General features: G+C 40.4%; 1 protein-coding gene across 3 annotated transcripts in view; it reads left to right on the top strand.

Annotated features, from left to right (window-relative positions):
* Positions 1 to 25,947, top strand: part of gab1 (GRB2-associated binding protein 1) — a 54,507-nt gene extending 28,560 nt beyond the window's left edge. For 2 of the 3 annotated variants that reach the window (XM_046046830.1, XM_046046832.1), the window contains 11 exons: positions 7,033 to 7,161; positions 8,435 to 8,600; positions 12,667 to 12,892; positions 13,608 to 14,293; positions 15,645 to 15,739; positions 17,045 to 17,345; positions 19,702 to 19,794; positions 20,642 to 20,735; positions 21,391 to 21,514; positions 23,909 to 24,037; positions 24,127 to 25,947. In XM_046046830.1, coding sequence (XP_045902786.1) covers positions 7,033 to 7,161; positions 8,435 to 8,600; positions 12,667 to 12,892; positions 13,608 to 14,293; positions 15,645 to 15,739; positions 17,045 to 17,345; positions 19,702 to 19,794; positions 20,642 to 20,735; positions 21,391 to 21,514; positions 23,909 to 24,037; positions 24,127 to 24,285 — 2,202 coding nt within the window. In that variant the 3' untranslated portion in view covers positions 24,286 to 25,947. The remainder of the gene's footprint in view (positions 1 to 7,032; positions 7,162 to 8,434; positions 8,601 to 12,666; positions 12,893 to 13,607; positions 14,294 to 15,644; positions 15,740 to 17,044; positions 17,346 to 19,701; positions 19,795 to 20,641; positions 20,736 to 21,390; positions 21,515 to 23,908; positions 24,038 to 24,126) is intronic. The other variant, XM_046046831.1, reaches the window with a different exon arrangement.
* The last annotated feature ends 280 nt before the right edge of the window (positions 25,948 to 26,227 follow it).

Consider the following 26,227-nt stretch of genomic DNA (forward strand, 5'->3'; position numbering starts at 1 on the left):
TAGTATTGGGGAAGATGTTGGTCTTAGGAACGTTTTTAAAATCACAACGTGGTCGCTTGGCCCCACGGGGTTGCTTTTTGCTCCAGTGGTCAGACAGGGAGACAGCGCTCCATGAGTAAACAGCAGGCGCTCTATGGATAGTAACCAGGGCAACGGCTTCTGTGCACTACACAGCTGTAGCCTATTTAACTAAGTTAAAATTATAGGCTACATAACTTTACTGAGAGTTGAGCGGGAAATTGCTTATGCAGTATATTTAAAACATTACACCTTTGCTGTTTCACAGTGAGAGTAAGTCTAAAGCTGATGATACACGGGACAACTTTTTGAGCAATGTTGCTGGCAAGTTGTGTTCAAGTCTGAATATGTTTTGAACGGATAGCGGTGGTGCGGGGAGGGTGGCGGAGTGGCTGGAGAAGGAGATTACGGTAGTGATCTTTACTCATTACCATTGACAGTAACGTTGCCCAGCACCATTGCTCTAAAAGTTGCTCCGTGTATCATCAGCTTAAGACTACAAATCTCAATTGTTGGCAATTTAGTGTCCTTTTAACTTCCCTACAATTGGTCTTTGGTCCATTGCATTTAATGTGAAATGCACACATTTTGTTCCTGCATTAAAACCAACTTGCATACATGAACCAGCTGAAACACAAATGACATCGCCACTGTTAAAGAAATGGCACACCCGTACATGTCTTGTGTAATGTCCCAAATGCTGCTGCTGCAGGAATATAGAAACCCACATGCCTGCCTCAGTATCCTTTACCATTAGAGATATGGAGGATGAGTTTAAGTATGCAGTCTAACAGCCTGTGATGACGGTACATTCGCATTGGCAATTAGTGCACTTAAAGGCTTTTTAGGGTACATTAAGTTATCTAAACCATGAAGCACAATTAGCCTTTTAAGCGCAGTAAAACTGGAGTTGGTGCAGCTTGAGTGGTGTTGGCAGGATGTTTAAGCAACTAGTTTAACATATTTAGACTAATATATTAGATCAAACTGTTGTAATGGGTGACTGATTTAGCCCCACACTTTTATTTTTAGCTGCTGCAGGCTAAAACATAGAGCTCATTTCCACTACTTTTTGTTCATATCTTACTGCATTTGGGAGTCTTGCCATGTCTTTCATTCATCAACACACAGCAGTGTCATGTTGTGTCATTCCTTTCCTTACTTCTCCTGGATTTTGTCATTGCATGGTCGCAAGCTTGAGATTCCCAAAAACTGATATGGGATTGCTATGGCTCATTTCATTCTTTATAACTGGCAACACGAATAAGATACTGAAATGTTGCTAAAGCTGTGGAGCTGTAATAGATGAGATTTGTCTAAGAATGGAAAGCACTGATGTCAGTCAGTGTCTATAATGAATAGTTCAACACTCATTCTCACTCACATTGCAACAGTATTTAAGAGGCGTTTTGTACAGGACCATTTCCTGGCTGGCTGCTGGCTGTAGAGACATGAGTGATATCAACTTCTCATCAAACCTGTGTCAAGAAAGTAGATAAGCAGATTTCCCTATTCCGTTTAGAGACATTTTGATGGTGCTTATTTCCTTTATTCGTGTTGTTTTGGAATAAGTGATGGGACAGCTGGGCCTTCTGGATTGTAAGAAATGTTTGTTTGTGCTCATCTATTCTCAAAGACTGACTGGCCAACCTTAAAAGGGAAAAGCTGTATAATGTAAGATGTCCTCACAGTACACACTGTGTTGTGGTTCATTACTAGTGGGTGACTGGCTCCAGATTCTTCTCATGCTTACTTACTGCCAAAGTACCAGAAGCTTTAGAGTGATAACATGTCTAACAAAACCACTGTCCAGTAGAAAACTTGACAAACCCATGCTATATATTTATGGCAGGATATCTAGCAAATCAGGTCTGCATTCTCACGTGACATGAGAGCGACAGTTGTTGGTGGTAACGCACCTCAGTGCAGGTTTGCCAACCACCGCAGAAGAAGAGAGTGATTAGAAAACATGGAGGAGAGTGACATTGAAATACAGTTTGTTTGTGTGGAAGATCTAAATAAAAGAACAAAATAATCAAAAGTGATGAAGTGTATGGTACGGTATGGTTATTTTAATTGAATTTACAAAACAATTACTGCATCATTTTGGCCATATTGCCCACCCCTAATGTCCTGTAGATGCAGAGGTGGGTGCTGGATGATGCAGCTAATCTCTTCTCTAACTTCTCCTTTCTCCATTATTTTCTCTCTGAAACCTCTGCATCTTTGTGCGTATTCTCTGCGTCGTTACATTCTTTACCTAGTTCTCTCCCTCACCTTTGCCACGCTCCAATGATATTGGGTCAGGAGGCCTCTGACGGCAGCGTGACTCCACTCAGTTGGCATCTCCTTCCAACCCTCCCACCCTCTCTTCCCATGTCATTGTCTTAGTCAGACCCTCAATGCCCTCTCTGTCTGGACCCCAGAGGCTATAGGACCTGGGTAGGCGAATAGAGGGTCTCTTCCTGTGTCTCACCCAATCAGAAGACACTAGGACACTCTGAGAAAAGTGGGAGGGGCATAGAGAGTGGCTGGCGGGGACAGCTGCCATGCTAGGGGAGCCATCCCCATCCCAGTCCAGTATCGTCCCATGCTGTCCCATTCCCAACCCGCGGGCATTGAACACTAGACTCCTACAAGATGAAGTGGGCTCTGTGATTGTTGAATGAGCTGAATGATTCAGAATCTGTTGATGTTTGAAGGAAGACTGGAATGGATGTGTATGACTATGTACCCTGCAGTCATTAAGGACTGCAATGTGGCTCAGACCATTTGGAATTTATCCATTAATTCAAGACAACACTGGCTACAATGGAATATACAAAACAAAAAGCAGGACTAGATGCCCCATCATGTTCTTCATGAGCCTTAACAGGAGGTAGGTAATGGTCGAGAGCCACTCAGTGTTTGGCAAAGTTCATTTGGTCATACTGTTCCTGTGTGTGTTTGTGGCACTGGGTTCAAAGTACCCTGGTATGCTTTGGGTTCTGCCATTCATCGTGTTTACGCACACTTAATTCAGTTCAGTTTTATTTATATAGTGCGAAATCATAACAGAATTTATCTCACGGCACTTTTCACATAGAGCTGGTCTAGACCATACCCTTTGTAAAATTATTTACAGCAACCCAAAAATCCCACCTCAGCAAGCCCTTGGCGACAGTGGTAAGGAAAAACTCCCTTTTAACAGGCAGAAACCTCCAGGCAGATCCTGGCTCTCAGTGGGTGGCCATCTGCCTCACTGTACGTATGTACCGATGTATAGAATTCATATGATATATGTGGATTGATTCTGTTGGCATATGTTTTGGGTTGTAATAAAATAATACAGTTCTGGTGGAAATTGGTGCAGTTGATGTGTTTCTTTCAGCCCATTCATTCATAAGGCCATGTAAACAAGTTTACTTAATCTAGTCAAGAGAAACCTGGTTAACATGGTTACATTTCTGCTGAAGAAACCTGACGCCTTGGCAATGTAAGAAGGTTTCCAACAAGTCTGGCACAAGAGTATGCATGCATGTGAAAATTTCTCACAGGAAAAGCATTGCTGTGAGGGCAAACAAAGGGATTAAAGGCAAGAGGATTGTTAACTTGCACCAGTGCATTGTTGTATCCAACATTAAGTAAAGCTTAAGTCCAACTACAAGTGAAACACATACTAAAATAAATGTGTCTATCTAAGTCAGTTTCCTCAGCTGAACATTCTCACATTAGGAAAAATCTGTGTTGTCTCACTACAAGTGTTTTCCCACTGTTCTGTCAGTCCAAATGCTCTTGCAAAAAAAGAGAAAGAACACGTCAGGCTGCATATCACTAATACACTTTAAATCAGCCCGTATGGTTCAAAAATATTGTGGGAGGTAGAGGAGAAATCGAATTACTGACCAGCTGCACATTCAAATGATTTATACAGTAACCAGGTTATTGCAATGCATGTAGATGTGTTCTCAGACTTAACCTGATTTCTCCCACTTTCCTGATGCCTTGTGTGCATATAAACGCAGTAAGTCCGTATGCATGTCACTGAAACACATCCACTTGCATCAGGCGAGAGTAGCTCTCTATGTCTATATAGCTGTGTTGGCCTGGCCATAAGGGAAGAAAAGCGTTCTTTTATGCCGTTTCTTACTCTGTGCAGAGGTCTGGTGTGGATGGTACAAGTCAGTGGTATAAAACGTGCAAGTGTGTATAATTATGCATGAGGAAAGCTGTGTGAAAATCCACAGATGGAGGAGAGATGCTAAAGCTATCCCACAGCTTGTCATCCCAGAACTACTACTGTCTGTAACCGTGTTCATGTAGCAGTGCAGGAACAGTTCTCTCCATGGCTGCTCCTCTTTGAATTGCAAACCACTGCTTTTAACTGTGACTGTAACATCCTATCACCCGGGGATTTCAATTTTGATTTTGATCTTCAACATTTTAGTTGTTAGTTTCCATAGTTTTAAAGATTTTGGATTAAGTCATAATATTAAAAATAATTTAACGTTGAATACATTTCACTGAATACACAGCTGTTGAAATATCCTGTTATTTCCCTGATGTACTAATTCTGGCCCATTACATATTTTGTTAGTTTTATATATTTATTTGAACTTTTTTGTTTGCTACATTTGTCTTTTATTTGTAGTACTCCCCATGATAATTGCTTCCTTTTTAGGTAATTGTTGTGATTTTAAATACTTGAGGTAATTCATTTTTGGGATTTACTAGATTCAGAGTGTTTTTCATACAACCTTCTTTCTATTGTTTAGAGGCACGTTTTTATGATCTCTGGGTATCAGTGTAATCAAGGGCTGTTTATGGAGCAGTTTGATTTTTAATGGTACAGAAACTGGGAGATTTTATCTCTAGATAGAACTAGATTGACCTGTTGTTTTCTCATGAATTTTAAAATTATCTCTAGATAGAACTAGATTGAAGTCTCTCAGATGAGGGACGAAACATCTTCTAGTATCTTCAACCAATTCCAGTTGCCCTTGACATTAACCTTCTTTGGATACTCCTACTACTGAATGTTAAGCTGGTTTGTTAAACAGGTCTCACTTGCCTCTGTCTTGAGCATGTACAACTTAGTCAGTTGTCAACACTCTCACCCTGGGCAGGCCTGGCCTCACTGTAACCTAAGCTCTTGGTCCTTCTGTTCTCGGCAGGGTAACTTGACCTAAGATTGCTTTGTCATGTGCCAGAGAGAGAGGTTCCCACTCCACACCCACCATCTTTGTCTCCGACCAGCACAACGCCGACACATCAGTGTTGTTTTTGCACATTCGCAACATTTAGCTTTTACGGTTAGATTTGGTATTTAAATGGGCCAGCCTCAAAGGATGGAGGTTTAATAGGTTTAAGCCTCATTTGGTCTATGTGGGTGTGCTGGTGATTATATAATGACGTCCTTTGAACTACAGTGTGTGAAACATGTGCTGCATGTGTGAGCACAATATGTCAGTGTGGGATATAAATAGTATTTTATTTTTGTATGTAAGAGTGTCTGCTATTCCATGTTTTAAGGTTCTTGTCCATGAGATCCATGCATGTCCGTGTGCCTGTAGTTTAAAATTTAGGGGCTTTGAATGTCTGCTTGTTTCTTCATTCTGTTTGTGGAGGGAAAGGTCTGATGCTCTTCATGCTGTCTCAGTCCGGGACTTGGCCCACTAACAAAGGACACCCTGTAGATGGAAAAACAGCTAAGGGATGAAAAGACCCAAGGCCACAGCATTGTTAATACGGTCAAAGTCTTACCCAACAACAACAACAACAACAACAACAACAACAACAACAACAACAACAACAAAGCGTTAAGTTTGCATTCTTTACACTCTGTTGGTATGTTTCCTGATCCGTCTGATCTCAGTGGTGGTTGTTTGTCTACCGGGTTGTGTCTATAATTTCGAATTCACATTTCAGACAGCACTGGGAAAGTTCCTGGTATTTGGTACTACAGTATTCCCATGCATACTTGTCCTAGCTTAAGCAATAAAAGGAAGTGAATCTCTTTCAGAGAAAGTCCTTATGTTATGTTAAATCCAGCCATTGCTAAGACTGGTTTACATTTGCAAGTCTGTCTAGTATTTTGTGAAGAGCCTATTTTGAGCCCTAAAACAAAGCATTCAGTCTCACTGCCATGACTCTGCAAAATCAAGAGTTCATGACCTTCTTGAGTCTGCATTTAAATGAATCACTGCTGGATGTGTTCTCTAAATAAAACTACAAACACCATGAGGTGATAAAATACAATCTAGAAACAGCACAGTGTTAGTGCCAAAGTGATTCTGCTTCTTGCTTCCTTTGTATTTATTTTTAAGGCCTGAAGAGACTTTTCACTTGCACCGATGTCTGCTATGCATGATATGTAAACAAGTTCTGAAGTTGTATGTTTGGACAGTAAAATAGATTTGTTGAATTACAGTGGCACAGGGGATACAGTGGTGCAGGAGGGCATTTCTTCAACACAGCCTCAATCTATTATTTATATATTAAATTGTCCCAGATAAAAAGGGATGCAAGTGGTCTCTTATTGTCTATCTCATTAATGTACTTGATGTACAAAATTGTCCTTTTATATATGTACACTGAATCATAAGTCATAAATCTCATCTGCTCTCTTTTTTTTTTTCTCTGCCTGAATTTAAACTCCTCTGTCTGCTTTGTGGTGCCTTTTTCTCACAGACAACAAATACCATTTGAAAGAAAATACCTAATTGCCTGTTTCTTTTTGTAGATTTGACTATTCACCCCAATCAGGGTGCTAGACCAAACTATGTGGCTTTTGTCCTGGTTATCCCAGACACATATTTCTGGTTGCGGGCCTCTTCCCTCTGGCTCCAGAGTATTCTGCAGTGAGGGCAGTGCAGCTGGTGTAGAATGCACACAGAGACGCAAGCTATGCTAGGACACATTGGCTAAACTAGAAAAATAAAGCATCTGGCCAGCCTGTGGTCAGTTGAGAATGGAGCAAGTCATTGTGAGAACACACATATAACCTTTGGCCTCATTTCTGTTCTCACCCTGCAGGCATGGAAGAAGCGGTGGTTTGTTCTTCGCAGTGGCCGTCTGACAGGCGACCCAGACGTGTTGGAGTACTACAAGAATGACCATGCCAAGAAGCCCATCCGCGTGATTGATCTCAACTTGTGTGAGCAGGTATGGTTCCTCATTACTACCAGCCTGCATAAGAGAACCCAGTTCCATGATTCTACATGGTGATTACATAGGATTAATTCCTGAATAAGTCCAATTTTAACAAATCACACTTTATGCCCCTCATGTAATCATGCTTTTACATTTGGGGTGTTTGTAGTGATGAATGATAACCATAGACTGTATATAAGAAGTGGAAAAAGTCATCGTGACGTCACCCGTTGGTTTGTGGACTGCCGTTTTTAAGCCTCGGGTTTGGCCGATAGGGCGCCACCATGTTGAGTTTCTGCAACCAGCGGCACCGTCCGTGACCATATTTGGACGAGACGGTGGAGCTAACAGCTGTGTGTGGAGCTAGCTAGCTTGCTTAGCTAGGTGCATCTGTAATTCACGTTAACTGTCATCTTAACAGGGCTGACAACTTTGTCTAGCGAACAACAGTCTTTAAACTAAATGTACTCACCAGAGAAAACAGCCAACTCCTAATAAGCTTTTTCAACGGTGCTGGTTAACTTTACACAGTGCCGTGGGTACGAGTCACTCTAGCCTGATTGACAGGTTGCCATGGTAACGATTTCTCAATCACAGATAATCCCGCCCTGAAGCATACTTTGCTTTATGGTCTATTTTTATCTAAATGGGACCACAATTTAAATGAACATCATGTTGTATTGAAGAAGACATGAAACTAGCGATTGAGACCATAAACTCATTAGGAAAGTGTTTACTGAGATAATAAATCCGGTGAGAAGTAGGGTCATTTTACCATTATTTCTAATGGAACCAGACTTCTTTTTGCAACCAGAAGAGTCGCCCCCTGCTGGCCGTTCAATAGAAGGGCTTCCGCACTGGATTCACGTCTCAGACCGGAAGCTTCCCGCTTGATAACACAACTTTTCATTAAAAGCTACTTAGTAGGGCTGCATCTAATGATTATTTCCTCTTTAATTGTTTGGTGAATAAAATGTCAGAAAATAGTGAAAATGCTTTTCAGGCCAGCAGTTCAAAATGATATTCAGTTTGCTATCATATAATGCAAAGAGTTTAAGTAAATTCTTATAATTCAGGAACTGGAACTAAGGATTTTTTTTGCCCTTTTACTTGAAAATTATCTAAATGATAATTCACTTATCAGAATAGTTGCAGGTTAATTTTCAGCTCTCCTACTTATCTACTCATGCCATTTTCCTTGTGGCTCACTGTAAATAAAAATAAGTAATCTATTTGTCCATGATGGAGGCCATATTAAACTAAGACTTGTTTGTTGGCCCTTCAGGTGGACGCTGGGCTGACTTTTAACAAGAAGGACTTGGAGCACAGCTTCATATTCGACATCAAGACCATTGACCGCGTCTTCTACCTGGTGGCTGACACCGAAGAGGAGATGAATAAGTGGGTTCGCTGCATCTGCGACATCTGTGGTTTTAACCCCACTGATGACGGTAAGGATTGGCGTTTAATAGTTTGATACGCATCACTCTAAGGCACAGACCAGTTTTATCTGATCAGGTTGGGTTTACACAAAGGGAAAGGTTTTCACTCACATACCCTGCATTTGACATTTTGTGCCATTTGTTCAGATATCTCAGGAAATCTGCTTTTAATTGCTTCTAGTTGAATGGATATTTCTCTATAGAACCTGAATCAAGCTGACTAGTAGTGGTAGAAGGGGTGGAATATATCTGAAAAGATAAACTGCTTGAAAAACCTTTACTCAGCTACCATTGTCTCTAAGGCTGAAGTCTGTGGCACTCTAGCTAGATTGGGACCAGAAATATCATTTTGTTGTTGACTAATGTATTGTTAAAATTTTAAATATTAGTAACATCAGTTGAAAGACAGTTTACAGCCACAACAAAGTCATTAAGATATTTGCACTTGGGAGGTGATCTGATTATAAGAGACATCTGTCCACTGATAATTCCCCCGATACACTCTTAGATATACTGTAAAAGTTGAAGTATTTTACATTTAGTCACTATCATAGTTACCAGCACTATGTAGTAGAAATTCCTATTCACAAACTATTGTGTGCATGCATCACGGTGCATCACGGTGTACCATGATGTAATTTCTAGGCACCTCATTACCACTATGATGCGTATTTTTCTCACTGTGTGACTACTTGGTACTTTTAAAGCAAAATATATATATATATATATATATATATATATATATATATATATATATTAATAATATCAGCTAAGTAGGTAGTAATGAAATGCAGATATTTAATGTTACTTCATATAAGCGTAGCTAACCTTACATAGCATTAATACATTATCACAGCATTATTACTGACCTCTGCTATTTTCATTTCTGATGCTGCTGTTATTAGTATAGAGTCAGATAGGGGTTGAACTACGCACTTTACAATGTTCCAGCCACACCATGTTCACGCTGCCTAAATATATCTGTTCCCTTTTTTGTCTCATCTAGGGTATTTACATGTGTGTATAAAGTTTAGTAGCGACAGTCTTTCATTTAACAACTGCCTGTCTTTGCTGAACAGGGAGAACACGTCTCTGCTATGTGCACAGCGACAGTCCGGAAGCTGCTTTTCCGAGTCTCGCCTTTTTCGTCAACATTACATTAACAATTAACCTCTAGATAATCGATTATTGACATTTGTCAATCAATTCAGAATCGTCCAAGTCTACATTATTTTCCACACCCCTCGACCACATCTATCTATAATGTATTTACTCAATAAAGGAAAAGCTGAATTCCTGTGTAGCAGCTTTAAATCAGAGTGCACTCCATCACCTGCAGTGAGCAAATATATTGCCAGAATTGAAAAACACAACATTAGCTCACAAGCTAGTAACTGTATATTTGATTGGCCTCTCAGATATCTTCCTCCTTCTCTCTGAGGGAGTTAGGTGAACCAGCTGAATGTGCCAGAAGGCCTCTATTCAGCATAGTTCTCAGCTGAGGTCTAATGATCCATGTGTTGATCCATGTGTTGTGTTGAGGCTCATGTTACCCTTGTTCCCCAGTACTGGATAATCAAAGCATTGTGTTGCCTATCTGTCTCACTGCCTCTCTTTCATTCTTTCCCTCTTATCTGGTTCTCGTTCTCTCTCGTTTGCATACTCTTGTTTTCCTCCCTGCCTCTCCGTCTTTGAGCCCAATTTCTAGCTTTGCTATTTGCATCTCAGTCTTTCATAGTTTCTCCCTCTCCTTAACTAAATGTGTCAGCATTTTAGCGTGATGAGAATTGGCATTGAAGTTGCTTTAATTCACTGTCTGACGTATCGCGCCACTTCGTTTCTTTTAGAAGAATGTGCTTCTCAAACCTGGCAAGTGAGTCACTGATTATGCTGCTCCAAGGCCGTCCTCTCCACAGTATTGTGACTTTGCCTACACCTCTGTTACATAGCTAGCGTTGCAGGGCAACCCTGATAACAACATTCATGGCACCTCTTCTTCAGAATCATTGGAACTGGCTATTAAAACCGTGATGTGCAAACAAACCGTAAGCCCATTCAAGGAGAATCTGGGTCTAAAGACAAATATCATTGCAGATATCCTTTCTCAGAGTTTGTATTGCAAAAGAAAGTCCCTGGCTCTCGTTTTTGCACTTGCTTGCACTTCTCTGCATGTGAGACCCAACTCCCACTCTCTTCTGTCGTGTGTGGCCACGCTAGAGTGCTTCATGACTGGGCAGATACTAGAGGAGGGGAACATTAGGAGGGCTGGGGAACGAAGGCTCTGAGAGACGGTGTAGGAGGTACAGATTGCAGAGAGTATGAGCAGAGGGGATTTTCCCTTTTCCTGTGTGAATCAGCACTTAAAGCTTCAACAAACAAGTGAGGGAAAAGGGAAGAAGATAGAAGAGGAGGAGAGCGGAGTAAATCAGGCGCTATCATGAGAGAAATGTACTTTTAAAAGAAGAGAAAGAAGGGACCTTGTATGAGATAAAACCATGTCAGTTATAGAAGAGAGTGGGAAGAGAGCTGTGAAAAAGTAGAAAAAAAGTAGAAAGATGTGGAATGAAAACATAGATCCATTTCATCAGGCATACGCATCATCCATCTTGGCTCTTAGTGCAGTGTAACAATCAGCTCGAGCAGAAGGGTTTCAAAAGGACTCTAATATTTGAAAACTCAGTGTGACAAAGCAGAGACCTTGAGGAAATGCTGTCTGAGAAGGAGTGTGTGGGTTTCTGACGGCAAACACTTGTAAGCTTTTAAGTGGGTTTCACTTGTGTATGTGTTGGACATGAAAAGAAGGATGAAAATATTAATTCATGTGAATGGCTACAGCAGCGTGCTTCAACTTGATATTAGCTGTCAGTGCATGTGTTATTTTGGGAACTTGTCACACATATTCATCATGCCCTTCCCCACAAGGTGGGCAGTTTAAAGGAAGTGAAAAGGTTTTATTTCCCCCAGGAAATCCACCCAAGTAAGAAGTGAGGTTATAGTTTATTATGGCTCATTGGATCTGTTAAGAAGGGGCATCTGGTGTTTTAGCTGCAGGCTACCAGCTTTCATTTAGGGTTGAGTTTAATAAACAGCGAATGGTGAGCTAATACAAAGGGATGTCTGAGATCCATCCTCAAGTTGTTGTTTCTTCAGAGTGAGCCTACACACATCAGCTGCTCTTCGGACATTATAAAGACCTAAAGTTGATTGTCAGTCAGAGATGCTTGTTAGACTGTTACATTGGAATTGGGTTGCTAGGAAACAGCTTGGGTGCAGGTTTACTCTGCTAGGGTTGACATTAGCAGAAACAGCTTACTGTTTACTTTGTGCTGAATATCATTGGTCACCCACATCTCCTGCAGTGTCTCAATGGGTTTTAAAAGTCCACATTAGGAGCAGTTCCTAACTTCCTTGGATGACTGGGGGTTCAGGAGGAGTCATATGTTCACAAAAAGTTGGTTAGAAATGTTATGCTAAAACAGTATGCTTATAGGAGCAGTAAAAATGTAGTAAATCAGTATATATCCAAAAAAGGAAGAGGTCCAAAATGTCCACTGGAATAATGAATTGAATAAAGGAACTGATGCTTTCCCACAGCTGGTGAATGTCTATCTTCAAACCAACATCAACCTGATGCTTTATGCAAAGTGAATGTCTGGCTGGTGATAATCTAATGTGTGCTTTATGCTCCCCTGATTAATTACCCCAAATCCACTGTACAATATGTAAGCCTGACCAGGCATTCACTGATATCAGTTGAGCTGAGTCTGACAGATCTTGATGGCTTATCTTTTGTGGTCAATGTAGTCACTAGACTACATTATAAATAATAATCTAGCTAATGCATAATATTTTTACCTATGTTTTGAAAAATGGCACCCCTGCATGTTTTCCCTGAATATTAAGGCTTTATTCCATAAATAAAAGTGTATTTATTTCTTCTGTTGTTAGTGGAAAAAACCCTGCAATATATTTAGTGCTTTGAGGTACACATGGTTTGATAGAATACAGGAGGTAATGCATAACATAAACAGTCTTGAGAGGAGATAACCCTAGCCTTCTTGTTTCTCTCCTCCAGAGGCAGCAAAAGCTGCTCACCAGTCAGCCATCAGAGGCCTGGTGGTGGACACCCCCCCACACCCAGCACTGGGTAATATTGTTGGTCCAGCAGCAGTGCTGTCCAGTGTGCCCCCTCCATACCAGCCGGTCAATGTGCGACACCTGGAGTCTCAGTCCAGTTCAGAGGAGCCCCAGGATTACCTGTGGCTGGTCAACTGTGAGAGCAAAAAGCCTGAACCCAACAGGTGAGTTTGTTTGGGGCAAGATAAGCTTATACTGTGTGTTTGAGTCTGTAGTCCCTGTGCATTATGAGTGTTATACTGTGATATAAGCTTCTCTCTGTGCGCATTTCTTTTTGTACATTTCATCTGTACTGCCACTCTCGTCCTTGTCTCTGCTGTGTGGTGTGTAGCTCAGTGCAGCTTCACTCTCTATTGGAGGGAGACCAGGAGTATTTGCTCCTGGAGGAGTGTGAGAGCAGGACTCTTCCTCCTCAGGCTTGTCTGTGAGTGGCCAGCCATTCAGCTGGAACTGCCTGCTTGTGTGGAGTGCTACACATGAATTGAAAAAAACAGAAATGCCAACACTTTATACACTGTGTTGTATTTACATTGCTTCTAAAGATGGTTATTGGTCCTGATTTGAGTTTGAGTGCTTGAATCCTAAGCAACTATCTCGCAGACTAACTTGTAGATCACAACAGACTGAGTTGTACTTTACCTAACACTAAATTGATTTTGTCCTTGCCTGATCTATTGAGTACCTCAGTCCTTCACTTGACCCAAAAATGGATGCTAATGTAGCAAGAAGTGCCAAAGACTAGTGATACGAGATGTCTGCTTTAGGTTTAGGTTACTAACTATGCCTTGCAGACAATGCCGTGAATACTTACAATGACTGAGTTGATTTCTTAGTTTTCCTAAATCAGTAATCTGGTGTATATATGTATTGTCTTCGTAGAGCCCATGCTGAGTGTTCCAAGTCTATCTCTTCAGAGACAGACCTGAATGACAACCTCCCCTCTCACCGCACGCCCACATCCTCCACCTCCTCAGCTAAACACACCTCGCACAATGGCTTCTTCCCACAGCACCCGGCCCCTGCCTCCGCCTCTTCCATCTACGACTCGCCTCCATCACGTGGTGCCTCGCTCTCAACCGACGGCAGCCTTTACCACCTCCCTCGCAGCTACTCACAGGACACTGTTCTACTCCCAAAGTCGGCCTCCTCTCCTTTGGCCCATCCAGACAACGGGGATGGCTCTGAGCTCTATGTCTTTAACACGCCGTCACGGAAGCCCTCAATGGAGACACAGATGCGCAACCTTTCCATCAGTTACGATATCCCACCTACACCTGGCGCAAACTGTACATACCAGGTGCCCCGCACTTTGTCGTCGTCAACAGGGGTAGGAGGCTCAGAGGGGGGAGGAGATGTAGTCCCCCCTCCCAGACCACCCAAGCCTTCTCTCAGTTCCACCTCAGGACCGCCACCACCCCCTGCTGAGCGTTCACCTACGGACACTTATCATGTGCCTCGCTCAGCATCTGAGACAGACGGAAACTACTGTGTGCCTACCAGTGCTGGGAATAAGGCTTTACGCAGCAACACTATTGGCACTGTGGACTGTTCACGCCTCCGCAAAGGTTTGTGTCAGGAAGAGGGGTTTTTTTTCTTCTTCTTCTGTTTTTGTTGGAGGAGAGATTTCCTATGCAATGGGAATGGTTATGGAAGTAGTATGCTTTATGATCTTGGAAGATCATTAGATCTAAAATCTAAATATAATGGTTAGTAGGACACACATTCACAAAGCCCCTTTCCTCTACACAATTTTGACCTTCATGTAAAGTGATATTTTTCACTAAACACGTTATAAACAGCCTTGTAAGGCTTTTGAACAGCTTTTATGCGGGCATTCGGGAACCCTTTTCACTTCTTTTGATGGATGATAAAAGACAAGCTGCAATCCCTATTTTCACCTTTACTCATCTGTTCAGTTCACAATCCATTCAGAGTGTCAAAAGCTTATTAGACTTGAACACAGAGCACACAGTTTTCTGCAGATGTTTTTAAGGTCTTTACAATGATTTGTGCAGTATTTCCAAAAGCATGCAAGGTACATTAACAATCATCTTTGTATGTCCCCCCACTTGTGGACAAATACATGCATTCTGTTGCATCACTGCTATATCTGACTAGTTATCGGCATAGCCTTCTTTAATGTACATATGGTGCTATCCTCTAAATCTGACAACACTAGACAAACGTGATGTTCAAAATATTGTATTGTCTATCCATCAATTTCAGTTCACCATCATCACTTCCACTGTGACAAATCAGAGCCTGATCTTGTGAATAGACAAGAGATGCGTTTTATAGTAACAGCTGAGTAAAATTAGAAAATAAAGCACATCTAATAATAATAAAGTGTTACCTTTTATAGAACAACATCCTTTGATGTGTTAGGGGAAACAAAATGAACAGCCCAGCTAATTATTGGCCAGTTACAGTATTTCAAAGAACTTCTCATGGTCTTCCCCACTTAATGTTCCTCAGCTGACACGCTCATTTGCCTTACAAGCTTTTCCTAGCACTGATGTGGTGCTTGTGGCCGTAAGTGAAATGCATTAGTGACTGCATCAGTGCCTAATGAGAATGCAAAAAACAAATTTGTGCTACACAGTAGAGCCCTTACATATACTGTAGCTGCTGAGCTCTGTCCTAGTGAATAAAATATTATTTACAGAATCATGAAAACGCATACAGTTTTTTAATAAGGCCTCTATTGTATGTATTGTTGGGATTGTGCTAAGGCATAAATGGGCTTGAAATTTCACATATAGCTTTCATATGGGAAGTGTAGTTGGCTAATATTATATGTGGTGCTCTTCATTTACTGATAAACTCATTGAGTGTTAAATGTCTAACCCCCTAAAGTTGCAGTTTATGTATATTGCAATTAAGTGTATATTTGGTAATGTTATTTGTGTTTTGCAGATTTTGGATCCCAGGACTGCTATGATATTCCTAGATCATTCCCTTCTGAAAAGAGCTGCTCATTTGACTTCAATGAAAGCTTCAACAGCTACTTTGTAAGTGTCGCTCCCAAGGTTCACTGGTTTATAAGCTCACAAGAGGTGGATGACTTTCCTGTTTTGACAGTCTTGATTATTTGCAGTGGTAATAGAAACACACACATTGGGAATATAAGAAAGCATTTTGTCTACTTTTCTCAGCTGCTCCCAGAATACTCAGTGCTCATTGAAAATGCTCCATTCCTTTCTCTGCCCTGTGACGTAGAGTAGTATCATGGAGTAGAGAGAAAAAATCCTAGAGAGGCAGGGAAAGCCATCTACGTACCGTATAGTATGGTATTCTGTTTTTCTTTATTTAAAAGTATACTACACTGCTACATAAACAAGCCAGCTACAAGTAGTGTTTCTTAGTCATTTCTAAATGTTCTTTTTTGTCCAGAATCATGCCAGGAAATGGTATACTTCCAAAGAAGAACATGCGCCCCATTTCCCTTTTCAAAAAATATTACTACTACTACTACTTTTAGCATTTGTGCACAAGCACAATATTGCATGTACATAAAATGTCAAAACAGTGGCTACAGTCTCTTCTGAGACGGAACAATTAAATTATTCATTGGCTAAATTGGTTACTGTTAATCCCCAGGCTACTGCAGCAATGTTTATTGTAGGCATATAGCATAAGAGAGATACAAGGACATACTGTAGCACTGCCTTATTTCACTGCTAGATTTATACAAAGATGTTGAATTAAACATTGGTAGCAGTTGGCTACTGTTATCATGTTTTGTATTGACATTCGTTGATCATGTCTGTGTCTGTTAGCTTGATTAGCTTACAATTATTATCCCAATTATTGTCCCAAGGTATTGTAACATGTTACAATAACTTGGGACAAGTGTGATGCATATAGAGTCTGTAGCTAAAGCTCATTTGCGACCCCTGTCCCTGGTTAGGCTACGCACATCACCATTAACAATTCAGATTAGTCTTTATCATTCCCATTCCCATTATCATATCACATTACTGCAATTTCTTAATTTCTTGGCGGTGTAATGTATGCTGGCTAGTATCAAAAACCCACCCAGAAAAGTGTATGTTGAGTTCATCCTAAATTGATTTGCTGTTGCCATAGCCTTTCACAATTTTCTCTGTGCTATTGTCAAAAAAAATCTAAAAAAAACAAAACAATGTGTACACAAATGACTTCCCAGTGTTTTGTCTGCTAATGGAGTTTTATGCACCAATTATTTAGTAAAGTTATTGTTGAACATCACTACTGTTCCCATGTGACCTGAGTTTAGAGCCATCTCTGTCATTTGTTTGTGAACATACTGTATATGTATCCCTCATCACCCTCAGAAAAACAAAGGAATGATGCCAGTGGGTAGCCAGTCCACAGAAGAGGTAGACCAGAACTACGTACCCATGAGTGCCAACTCCCCATCACACCATCACTCAGGCAGTTTGCCAGAGCCGATGCACGAACCGAACTATGTGCCCATGACCCCAAGCACCATGGAGTTCTCCTCCCTGGGAAAGCAGGTACCCCCGCCCGCACACATGGGCTTCCGCTTCAGTCCCAAGACCCCTCCTCGCAGGCCGATGCTCAGTGAATGCCAGCCCCCACCTGTGGACCGAAATCTTAAACCTGATCGCAAAGGTGAGAAGGCAGTGGGTTTGCATGCATGTGTAGCTGTGAGTTGGTTCATAAATATTCTGTCGGTTTGTCAAGTTCTTGCCGTGGGGTCGATATGTGTTGAAGTTTATTGTTGCACTTAACTTCCTTCAGTATGCTCAGTACTAATGCAACCACTTACCACACTTTGTCTCACATTCAGCTGCTGCTCTCACATTGCTGGCTCATGGTTGTTAAGCCATCTGTACTTAATTCCATCATTTCCAACAATTTCTAGAGCAGTGTGTTTCTTCTTCACACTTTAGTTGCTATTATAAATGTGGAAAAATGTTTTCTGTCAGTTTGTCTCCTTTGGTTTGTCTGGTGTCTTCCTCCGCACCTGTCCTTGACCAACTTATTTCACCTCTTTATGAATTAGTTTAGTGCCTGCTTCATCCTCTTACACGCAACACAGTAAGCTCCTTGTCAAAAGCACTTTTGTCCCGAGCTCAAGAGGCCCTGTAGACCATTTTGGAGGGGGTTGGTCCCTGTGCCATGGAGTGACCGAAGCCCCGGAGTGGTCACCTCCATCCCCTTTGTTCCCTTCATCTGAATGGAGCTCTTTGATGAAAGACCTAATAGCAAGGGAATTACAATCTGGGCAAAGAGAGAAAGAGAATTGAAGGATGGCAGGGAGTCATCATGTAGGCAAACCAAAAGCCAGGGCTGTTATTGTCGCTGAAGAAAATAGGACATGTTATGGAGTTTTACATTTCCCAGTGGGGAATCCTCCCATGCACGACTTGTGGTCATTTTTTTGTTGACCTTTGAGCATCTCCAGATTTGGCATGCATCATCTCTGGATTACCGTGACTAAAAGTTATAAAAACATTTTTGTTACTCCAAATCATCAGGCTACACACACACACACACACACACACACACACACACACACACACACACACACACACACACACACACACACACGCACGCACGCACGCACTGTGTTGAAAACTCACAGGGGGCACATCAGCAGAGTACTCATATCTCCTAAATTATGTATGTATAAATAGTTCACAATTTACAATGGTATAGTAAATCAGCCTTTAAAATGTATAATTATTGTGTAAATAAGTATTAAGTAATGCCCCTTTGTAGTTTTCTCATTCTTTCAGAGGCATTCTTTCCCTTTTCTGTGTTAACTTTACTTCTAGCACTATTCATCACAGCATCTTATTGACTGTCTTTACCATTTTTTTTTGTTTGTTTGTTTTATTGGAGAGCTAAGAGACACAACTGCATCATCTCTAGGATAGCTGTTTTGTGGATAGTGTTAAACCATCTGCAAAGGCTCATCTTGTTGATGCATTTTAATTTTATGTAAAGCACTCTGTCACAATATTAAAGGTGCTCTACAAATAAAGATTTTTATCATAGAATCCCACTGCACCTAGCACAAAATTTTGTCTGCTTGGTTACTTGGATTTTGGATTTAAGCTGCTTGCAGTTGCATTTTGTAGTAGAAATATGATCAAAAGTCTTTTTAGCAGATGTTCTTGAATATTACATATCATGTGTTATATTAAATATGATATTTAGACTGAAACTCAAGAAAAGTAAACAATAGTGAGTAACTGAGAAGCACTGATGTGAGATATTTATTTCTTTAAACCCTGTTTTAAGTAGAAAGTGTGGATTAAAAGTTAAACATCCCATGCTCCTTTTGATTTTCCCTTGGATGTAATTCATTTCGTTATTCACCATGAGCCATGCAAAATTCCTCTGTACTGTGGACTAATTCAACTCACTACCAGCTATGTTCATCTTCTCTGTCTGCTTTGGTCGTCTCAGCCGTGTGCCATGAAGGCTTTGACATCTGTGGTCAAAGCCAGCAAATGGCTTTTACTTTATTAACACTGTGATATGTGATTCTGCTGAAATTAATTACCTTACTTTGAGATTGTGGCACGTTTAGATTTTTGCTCTTGTCAGCACTGTAGAAAAATGTTGCAATTAGTGTTAATGTAAAAGGAGCTACAGTATGTGCCTTGTCAGTAAGTTACTCTGTTCTGCAGACTTATAATGTGCTGTTCACAAAATGATTCCTCACTGTACTTAGTGCTTAAACACAGCTCATCGTGCATGCACAGCTGTGATGTCAGTCTTTGTGTGGGAAGCCGTGGTGCATGGAGTGAGGTGCATGTTGGGCAGTATGGGTCTGTTGTTGTCATGACAATCATCCTCTTGATAACTGTGCTGCACAAATAGGTGATTGGGTGTACGTGAGGGTGTAAAAGTCTCGTCCTTTTGCTTTGCATGGCAGGGCAGTTGTTACGGCAGGGTTTAAGTGTTGTGATCACCAAAAATTTCATAATGAGCAAAGTCTTCTTTCACCAATCAGGTCAGAGTCCTAAAATAATAAGAGCAAAAGGTGTCTGTTTAGAGCGAACCGACTCTCAAACCGTAGGTGAATTCCCGAGGGGACGACGCAAGGGTAGGTACTCCACACTGAACTGCCATTGTGTATCTGAAAAGTTTCCATTCTATGACCATTCTACTTCATCTTGACTCTTTGCATGTCCTAAGTAGACTACTGTGGGATTGCTCTTGTTTCCCTGACCTGTGTGTTCTTTAAGAGATTAACTGTGTGCAAAGCAGAATCAATTAAACTGTATCTTAATACATTCAGAGCTACCCAAATAGGTTTAAATATATACCATGGGTGTCGGAGCTGTTGCATTTAATTATTTTAAATCCCAGCAGGAGAGGGGTGAGTGTGCACTTCATACATGATGGATTGCACTTGATACAGTCACAACATGGGTTTTAAAATAAACTGTTAATACTACTTTACCTAAATATCCCCTCACTCTGAGGCGACTACTCACATGCAGTCAACCACATAACTTACTAACATTTCTCTTCCCAAACATCTCTCTTTATGTTTTTGTTTGCAGTTTCACATATTGTGCATCTAAAACACACAAGCAGATGTAGCAGCCACAGCACAGAGAGAAAAACACTCACATGGCACTGGAAAGTAGGAGATAGCTCTTCAGGAGGAAATTAAACAGTGATATCATCTAATGAAAGAGAAGCTCACATAAATGACCATATCCACTGCTTTTGTACATACAGTATGTACTGGCAGTGGCTGGCTACTTCATAAAATATGTAGTTTACGGCTTAAATATTTTAGTCCAACTGTCATGTTGTCATGAGGCTCTTATAACATGTTAGCCGTTACATTGCACACAACTTTTTATTGCTATTGACCTTTGTCAGCCTTACATACATGTAGCTGAAGTGTGTAACTGACTGGTATGTGTACCTTGCTTCAGGAAGACCCGCTCCACTGGAGATCAAACCGCTGCCAGAATGGGAGGAGCCCTGTACGCCTGTCCGCTCGCCTGTGACACGGTCATTCGCTCGGGAGTAAGTATCTGAAATGTTCCGCACAACTTGTCATAATTCAACATTTTGCTAATAACTAAGGGTATGTTCACACTACTCCGCTTTCCTATTGACTCTGTTTTTAGTTTGAAGCCAAGTGGGGGAAGCTGTCTCAGGAGAGGCACTGTGCCCCACTTCTTATTTGGAAAAGTTTTTTTAGAGGAGCACTAGACACGGGACAATAAAAATAAATTGCTGCACTTGATCCAGGTGATTAAAGCACCTGAAGTTTTTAAGGAAACTGCATGCATTGTCCTACATGCTAACAAAATATATTACCTACACAAAATACTTTTTTTGTAGGAAAAATGTTATTTAGTGTGAACATTCCCTTTTATAGTGCATACTATAACTAAAGAAATAGACACTAACACTTCATGCATTACTGTAGTCATTTTGTGACCAAAGTAGCACTGCTCATACAAACTGGTCTGGGATATGCCTCACAGCTACATTATACTGAATGTAGTTTGTTGGTTTATCTGGGATGAGGTCTATTTCTGTGCTTTGTGCTGCAGGGACTCTTCTGGCTGCAGTGGTTTATTGCTGTGGCTGTTATGTCTGTATGATATTTTGTGCTCAGCAGAGACTGTACTTGCCTGGAAGTCAGTGTGTAAACATTGTGAATGCTGCTCAGTCTCTCTAGGTTTCCAATGCCAGCGAGATCCCCGTCAGTGCATAGTACGGCCTCCAGCACTGACTCCGAGGACTGTGATGAGCATTATGTAGCCATGGACTCTAATATGTCCACAGATGAACCAGTATGTAACACACAACTGTCCTCTGATATAAGAAGTTGCATGATTACTACTTCTCAAATCACAGATAATCAAAGCTACAGAAGAAATGTGTTAAATGTTTGATTATATTTTTATTGTGATATGTGGTTTTTTTTGTAGGGCTGGGACGATATGCTTATCTCCCAATTCATAACTATACTTGGGTGCTGATTCGATACGTATTGCAATTCTTAAGTATTGCGATTCTACAATACTGCAATTCGATTTTTCCATTTATTGCAATTTTTGTTTGCTTTTTTAACACTAGACCACGAATGAATCATACACTTCAGAGACTGTATATCAGTCAGTCAGTCAGTTTTATTTCAGCAGCATTATTGCTGTACTGTATGAAAGTGGTAAATGGAAAAACTCATCGAGCTTGTACCGTAAGAAATTCAAATTTTAAAATCAATTAATAATAATTAACAAGACACTATATTCTGGATTCAAACGTAAATGTAAAAAATGTCACAAAAAGAAAGAATCACAATACTTAAGTTAATCTATTTTTTTATGGTTTGTTGAAACAATTTCACATCATTATTATATATGAAATCTACAGCTGCACAATGAATATAGGAGTGAGTTTGTGTGATGCATACAAAGTTTTCAGGGTACACCATGCAGCCTAGAATGTTAAGCTTCAATTGTTGTACAGAAAGAATTAGAAATACAATTTCAAGTTCTTGCTCCCCTCTCTAAGGCATATAGTGTATTAGTGTGGACAAATGACTGGTTACTGCAGAGGGACTCCTCGCCCCTTCAGCTCTTTTCTTTGCAGCTTCCTCTTGTCCTGCTGCTCTGCTTTCTTTATTCTCTTATTATTATCCTTTTTTTTGTTCTTTTGCATTTCAGGTATTGTCTTCTTCACAAAATTGTTTAGTCAGATCAATACCCTTACTGTAGTTCAAAAGATCCATTTCTTATTTGGGCAGTTGAAATGGAATCAAGTTCAGGTATATGTTAGTCATTCGGTAATGTCTGCAGGTATAGGCACAAATGCATACAAATACTAGTTAATATTTCTTCTTTGTCTTATAGTTTGGGTATCATGTTCCATTTTGCTATTTTTCTTGCTGTAACAATCTGTTTTGCTTTTGCTTTGATATTGTCTGCTGACTTCCTGTTCTTTCATCACTCATGTTCATTTCTTTCTCCCTAGTTCCTAATTTCTCTGGCTTCGCTAGACTCTGGCTTCGTCCATTTCCTTTTTTTCTTGCATTTTGTTCTTGACCATCTGCTCTTCTTTTTTTCCCCCCTTTGTCACTACTTCCTTCTCACTCTGTGTAGAGAGGAGTCCTTCTACTGCACAGTTCCCATCACCCCTGTAAAGAGGGAGGTGGAGGAACATGACACCATAGAGGAGGTGAGCAGGGTTGCCAGGTTAGACATGCATGGCCTGCCCTGTCAGAACACCAGGTTACCAGTTTCAGATGTTATCATTAGATCAGAATTTCAGCAAGTGCATAGTGCATTATTTGCTGGGCTGTTATTACTCCCAACACCAGCTAGAAACTGTGGCTTGGATACACAGTTTGCAGTGATTTATATACCATCACCTTCCTTACAATTAGTATTTCCTAGTTTTGTCACCACCCTCGTTCTAATAACTTCACCTCACTTGTAGTTAGAAATTAACAATACCTATAGGTCCAACATGTACCTCAGTATTGTCACAATACCAGAATTTTCAGTTTTTCAAATGCAAATGCTCTTTATCCTTAATGTTAAGACAACAAAAAAGAAAGGAAAACACAAAGTAATGTCACTGAAGTGCTTCTTTATTCAATATAAAAATATGGAAAGAACCATAAATTAAACAATAACATAATATAAACTCTAGTTTTTTTATATTTTAAAGTATTAAAGCCTTTTCAGAATTCAAATGAAAATATCTAAACATCAGAGTTGCTTTGCAAAGTTATTTGTTTTTCATTGGACAGCATTGAAGCAACAGCAGTTTTGGCATGTTGGGTAGTGGTGCCCATCTCTGTTGGCTGTATCAGTCAAATGGTGCATCTATGCTTCAGCGAACAAACCTTTCCACTCGGGTGCCTGTCAGAAATGGCACAAGCTAGATTAAAAGATGTTCATTGATTTAAACAAATCTATTCTTAAAATGAAACTATGATCTACTTCATCTAAATAGTGCTAGAATTCACTACTTGCTCCATTTTTGACTACCAATTTACATACCAGTAAGTAAAATATCAGTCAAATCTCTTACAATCATAGCAAACATGTTGGTTATTGTGACAATGCTTAAATAAATAAATTGGAATAAAATATGAAATATGTTTATAAAATATTTGTTTTACTGTGACACCGCCTCAGTCTTCTGTCAATAAAAGCAACCTTTCCTGGCTTATGTAGAACATGAAGCTTGTTGCACCCTTGACTGCGGATGGTGGGAGCAGCCCTATGGTGAAGCCGAAGGGAGACAAACAGGTGGAGTACCTGGATTTGGATCTTGACCCCGGCAAGTCTACCCCACCTAGAAAGGTAGGAATCCTGAGGCGCATGTTCAAAATTGGAGGAAGTTAGTTTAAAGGAATTTCAAGACTGACCTTTCCTGTTTTACCGTTCTTTAGATGAAAAGCAATGGAACGGGCATGGCCGCATCAGATGAGCGTGTTGACTACGTGGTTGTGGACCAGCAACGGACACAGGCCCTTAAGAGCACCCGGGAGGCCTGGAACGATGGCCGTCAATCCACAGAGACAGACACCCCTTCTAAAGGACCCAAGTGACCCTGTTGTCCCTCCAAACCCCCAAACCACTGGGTCTTTAACACTAGTGTAGGCTCTGGTTTGTGTTTAGGCCAGCTGTCAAGTTCCACCTCCGCTAGATCCTTAGTGTGTAGGGGCAAGTGGAGCTCCCTAGCCACTCAACTGCCTTTAGTTTACACTGCTGTCAGGCCTAGGACAGCACAGTGTGTACAGTTGTCGGAAGCGGTGTAAGCCAGGAATAAGCTGTATGCAGTATGAAAGCAGGTGGAAAGACGGGACATGTCACCTGGGTTTGACTTAAACAGTCTCACAAACTTTGACCATTCACTGCCTCCTATATGATTAGATGTTTTTGTTCTGTCATTCACCTTTCAGTGGCTTGTGGGCTGACCCGGAGTTAACATTTCCTTAAATTACAATGCTGTTTGATGTTGTTTTGGAGTGAAATCACTTGATAACATGGTCACAGTACTTTGTCGGTGCAACGCTACTAGTTAGCATAGCTAGCCAACAGTGTTGATGTTTCAGTTTCTCCTGTTTGAGCGGGTTGAAGTTTCCATGGGCACTCTTCATAGGTCAGTTTTTACAATTTCATCGCTAAGTAATGGCTGAAACTGATCTGTGTCTAAGGCTAACTTCAAATCCGATTCCGAATATAACCCAGTACGACAGAATTTCATCATTTTATTACTTTTTTTCTTTCAGTGCAAAGGCAGTTGAACTCGTTCATTTTACATGTAACAAAGTGCTCAAATTTAAGCTTTGGATTTACTCAAGGTTTAATCCACTGAACATGATTTGATTTCCATTAATGTGGAGATGCTTCAATCTGTTATAATGGAAGTGCAAAGACTGTACAAAAGTGTTATGTATATAAACAGGAAAAGTGTCATTTATATAAATGGAATATCCAGTGTGTTTGACTCGAAGGTATGTGGATTCTGCAGGGTAGAATCCTGTGCCTGTCTTTGGTGGTATCAGGACTTGTGATTAATGAATGAATTACTGTGAGTTTTTAAAAGAACATGACAGGTTTTCTATAAGTTATGCAAAGGTAACAAACTAAGGCTAGAGAGAGAGAAAATCAGGTACTCTTTATGAATGCATACTAAAACAACTATCCATTTTTTATTTATTTCTCAAGTTATTTCACCAGGTGGATATCGTGTCCACTTTTAGCTCAGTATTCTTGATTCGTATGGAGGAACATTTACTAATGTCTGTAAAAATGCTTAGTTTGACAAGCGCGGGTCAATTAGTTTCACAAGTTCATTTATGTTCCTTGTTTCTCTCTCGTCTTAGATTTAATTTATTTCAAATTGAACTGGCATACAGTTTTGGGAAATTGACTGCCTTGTGTAGTCAACTTGATACATCTTTTATAGAGTCTTTGTCTGCATACATCTGTGCTTTACTACCTTGTGAACTCACTCAAAAGTCCCAAGCATGTGCTACCACAAGATAAAATCATTGCTGTACATATTTTTTCCCCCATCAGTTAGATTAACATGTATCATTTTAAAAATGTGCCTACTAAGTCATCTTCATTCTTCTTCACTCTTTCCTTATTGCAGTCTTTCTGTGATATGGACTGCTAAGCTGATGACGCTTTCTTTTTTAACGAATCTCAACAGAAAATGTACATTTTAAAAGTGGACTAAATAAAATCCAAACTCGTAAGCATGTGTTGTCTGTCTTCAGTATCATTTCCGTTATGATTGGGAAATCAATACAGAAAAGCGAAGATGAAAGAAGAGAATAAGAATTAAAAAGATAAATAAATCTTACTTAAATTAAAGTAAGACTGTCCTGTGCATGTTGAGTGGCCTTTTGTTTTAGTTGTGTTTTTTCATTTCAGTCACATTCGAATTGGGAAAGTGATGCCATTCCACGCACTTAAGGATCAAGCATGTCCTAGCGTGTCCCAGAGTGATAAATTATTGTGTAATCAAGAACGTTTTGG

This window comes from Micropterus dolomieu, linkage group LG04 (assembly GCF_021292245.1).
Source record: "Micropterus dolomieu isolate WLL.071019.BEF.003 ecotype Adirondacks linkage group LG04, ASM2129224v1, whole genome shotgun sequence".
NCBI classification, from domain to species: domain Eukaryota; kingdom Metazoa; phylum Chordata; class Actinopteri; order Centrarchiformes; family Centrarchidae; genus Micropterus; species Micropterus dolomieu.